The 4,222-nt window shown below is 35.5% G+C and overlaps 1 protein-coding gene across 1 annotated transcript; it reads left to right on the forward strand.

The window, feature by feature from the left end:
• Positions 1-2,074: 2,074 nt before the first annotated feature.
• Positions 2,075-3,180, forward strand: LOC111551797 (cytochrome c). Its single transcript, XM_023225876.1, has one exon. It carries the CDS (start codon positions 2,141-2,143, stop codon positions 2,456-2,458), a length of 318 nt encoding a protein of 105 aa, XP_023081644.1. The 5' UTR covers positions 2,075-2,140; the 3' UTR covers positions 2,459-3,180.
• Positions 3,181-4,222: the final 1,042 nt, after the last annotated feature.

Raw genomic sequence — 4,222 nt, forward strand, 5'->3', positions numbered from 1 at the left:
TTAAATATAATTATTATAAGATATTTTAGAGAACAAGAATAGTCTCACTATATTTGCACATGTATTCACTACCAGACATTGGTGTCATAATATTATAATAGAAGAAAGAAACCTTAAGGGGTACCACAGGATTCTAAACTACTTAATGCATTTTACTTCTCATTGGCACATGAGTACCATAGGCTTATAATAAGGAAACTTGTATTCCCCTCTTTAGCAAAGGACTAGGGGTACAGAGGAAAATATATTGCCATAAGGAAGTATCTGACATTAAACATCACAAAAGTAGTACCTATAAATTTTATATCCTCAAATAAATTGAAAATGTAGGTATTTTCAGATATACTAAGCCAAAAATCTTCCCAGCAAAATCTGAAAAATTCCTTTGTAATTCAGTTGTTTGCAACTTTATATTCTCTTTTCCATGTTAAAAAAAATTAGCTCCATGAGGTCACAAAGATTTCTTTTCTGTTGTCACTGAATATGTAGTGTCTCTGACACTGCTTGCAAATGATAACTGTAATAGACAGTCATGGAACCAGTAAAGAGCTGATGTGGTTTGGCTGTGTCCTCACCCAAATCTCACCTTGAATTGTAATAATCACCGTGTGTCAAGGGTGGGGACAGGTAGAGATAACTGAGTCATGGGAACAGTTTCCCCCATACTGTTCTCATGGTAGTGACTAAGTCTCAGGAGATCTTGAAGCAGCCTGATGAGAACAACACCCCTTTTCTATTATCTGTTAGAAGGCGGCTGGAATGTTAGGGTCAACCCAACTAGACTATTCCCCTCCTTTCCCATAAGTCTTCTAATACAGTCCTTTGTGACCCCCCGCACAGCTTCCCTAGGCTAGAAGTAGCCCCTGCACCCTCACTGACCCTTACAGTAACTGTTTGTTCAAAAGACTTCAGCTGAACTGGAAGATGGTTCCAGGTTGCGGACAGAACACCTACCTACCTTGCATAACACGGGTGGCAAAAAACGTCTGCAGGATGCGGTTAGGACACCTGGAACTCGGACTCAGTCCCCACATTCCGATCCAGTTCCTCGCCCTATAAAGCCCTCCTATAGTCTGTAAGCCAGGCTGCCTTCTCTGCTTGTCAAGCAGCAGCCTGGCAGGACAACAAAACTTGCTTGCCTGACTTTGGGCCTACTAGTCCTTTCTTTTGGCTAACCTTACAGTCTGGCAATAGACGCATGAGAAAACCCAGCAGAGATCAGCCGAACTTTCTCAGCAGGATCACATGGCTGAGCCACAGAATTATGTGCTAAATAAAATGATTAGTACTTTAAGCCACTGTTTTGTGTGAGTTTAGTATGCAGAAAAATATGACCAATACACACTCAATTTTTTTACACTTTGTAAACAAAATAGTCGCAAGTACTACTTCTTTTTAGTTAGGTTAAATTTGGATGGGGTGATGAAAATTTAATATGTTGTACAGATATTGAAGTAGGTTTAGTAATATGCGAGAGTGCATTGCAGAATAATTAATAACCATTTATGGTTTTGAAAATATGTATTTAAAAATATGTCTTTCACATTCTTTATTAATAGAACAGTTTTGCAGCATCATTATAGTTCATCAGTTTAACTTGTTTTTTAAATGAATTTTTGTGTGATCTTCAATGTACCCATGTGGTGTTCCTTGTGTTTGAAATCATGTTATTTGAGATACATGTTTTGAGGTAGCCTCTTTAATTCAATCTATTTTTTGCTAAACACATGGCCTTATCTTAGATATTGTGAAAGAAAGCCCTCACTTGTAAGTACACAGTATTATTGAGTTCATGGTTTTAGAACATTTTGGGTACGTTTAAGTATGCAGACACATACATACACATCCTAATTTATTATAAAATGTAGACAGTATAATTGTCCAAGAAGTTGATATTTTAGGCTTTCAATATCATACAATTCTGAGACCTGACATGATGTATGTAAGGATATTCAGAAAATTGCATTGCTTGCAAGTTTAACCTTTCAATAAATAAGAGCAAAGATTTCTTTTTGCTTTCATTGACATTGTGGAAAACATTGTCAGAGGGATACATTAAAAAGGATATTATAGAGAGTGGGGACGTCCTGCTTCGGAGCGGGAATCTTTGTTGCGCCAGCGACTAAAAAGAGAATTAAATATGGGTGATGTTGAGAAAGGCAAGAAGATTTTTATTATGAAGTGTTCCCAGTGCCACACCGTTGAAAAGGGAGGCAAGCACAAGACTGGGCCAAATCTCCATGGTCTCTTCGGGCGGAAGACAGGTCAGGCCCCTGGATACTCTTACACAGCCGCCAATAAGAACAAAGGCATCACCTGGGGAGAGGATACACTGATGGAGTATTTGGAGAATCCCAAGAAGTACATCCCTGGAACAAAAATGATCTTTGTCGGCATTAAGAAGAAGGAAGAAAGGGCAGACTTGATAGCTTATCTCAAAAAAGCTACTAATGAGTAATAATTGGCCACTGCCTTATTTATTACAAAACAAATGTCTCGTGACTTTTTTATGTGTACCATACTTTAATAGATCTCATACACCAGAATTCAGATCATGAATGACTGACAGAATATTTTGTTGGGCAGTCCTGATTTAAAACTAAGACTGGCTTGTGGTTAAATGAATACGTTCAGTTTTTGAATTTTAATAGTAATTCCAATTCAGTAAATGCTATCACTGTTTACCCCTTCTAAAGACATGATTAGACTTTGTTAGTAATGTTCAACTTTTCGCAAAGATGGTGAGTGCCATCTTAAAACTTACTGGAGATTGGTTTTATATTTAGATTTATATAGCTGGTTATGTGAATATATTTAAATACTGGGGAAATTCCTTCACTGTCTCAGAACCAAGCAAGATACACCTGTGTTTTGTGTTCATTTGCCTCTTAAAGGCAAGGGTTGAAGATAAGGTAGCAATGTCTAGAATTTTGGCCTTAACGATGCCAATCTAATTATAATTCCCTGTATTTAAAATGGTTCCTTTTACTTATTGAAAAGCATTTTAGTATGGTTTATGTGTAATATTAAAGATTATTCAACACTTCTCACATCTTACAAATCTATAAGGTCACATGCTTTTAAAATAGTAGCAAGTTAAACTTCACTCTGAATTCTTTACAATCTAAGTCAAACTAAGTTATAATTTAGGATTGTCTTTAAACAGCCATTCAGAAACATAAATCTGTAGAACTGTGTATTTGTGATTGGGAATGGTGCTTTTGCCAACTTAAAAGGATTAAAGTAGTGGAGATATACACAAATTTTTAAATTATGTGTGATCGCAAGACTAAAGATAATTAAAAAGAAAACCACAGATCATGAAAAAAAAAAAAGGAGATTATTCATTCTTGGAAGAGTTTATGATAAAAATGTAATCCCCTTGTATTCTAAATTAATCAGTGCAATTATGTCTAGTTGGTTTAAAATACAATCGTCGAATTCCTTCAGTTTAATGGATAAAATGTTTTGTTGTTTTTTTTCTCATGTGAAGACTGATGTGGATGTTCTTAACTGAGCTCCTGTGGTTGGTAGCCATCCTTATAGTTCTGCCTGCCATGCAAGGGTAGAAAAACAATTATGAGAACCTTAGGGAACTGTTTATGGGCCAGAGGTCCACTTCACTTCTGTTCCCGTTTCACTGATACATTAGAACTGAATGGTACTCTATTGAGGCATGAGGATTTGAAAATTGTATTTTTCCCATGAACAAAATGAAAATAAATAAACCAGGAGGACAAAAGTTTATCTCTGCAAAATGCCCCTTTCCCATTCTAATTCCAGCTCCTCAAATTCTTACTTAACATTGTTCTATATTTATTTGATATGCTTTCTCCATTCCTTCATTTATCAACATGAGAAAATTTGCATTGACTCCTTCCGATGAAACATAAGAGTTATAAGGCTTACTTTATCTTATTCTTCTTCCCTCTTGAGTGATATTTTTATTAATGCATTTTTCTATGGATTATGGTTTCAACTTTGAAATTAGCACATAGAATTTTATGTCTATCTCAATCACCTGCCAACAGAATCTCAAGCCTTTCCTGAAGAAATTTTTTTAAATCTCAATCCCCACAATCTCTATCAACAACAATTTTACTTTAGCAGTGCCAAGGGTTTTAATTTACATTCTAGTCAATTTTGAAAATATCTACTCTGTGTCTTTAGAATAACTAAAATTATGAAGCAATATAATTTTTGCATTAATTTTACTATATAA

This window comes from Piliocolobus tephrosceles, chromosome X (genome assembly GCF_002776525.5).
Source record: "Piliocolobus tephrosceles isolate RC106 chromosome X, ASM277652v3, whole genome shotgun sequence".
NCBI lineage: Eukaryota > Metazoa > Chordata > Mammalia > Primates > Cercopithecidae > Piliocolobus > Piliocolobus tephrosceles.

Coding starts and splice junctions, on each gene's coding strand:
- LOC111551797 (XM_023225876.1), top strand. CDS start 2,141: ATGGGTGATGTTGAGAAAGGCAAGAAGATTTTTATTATGAAGTGTTCC.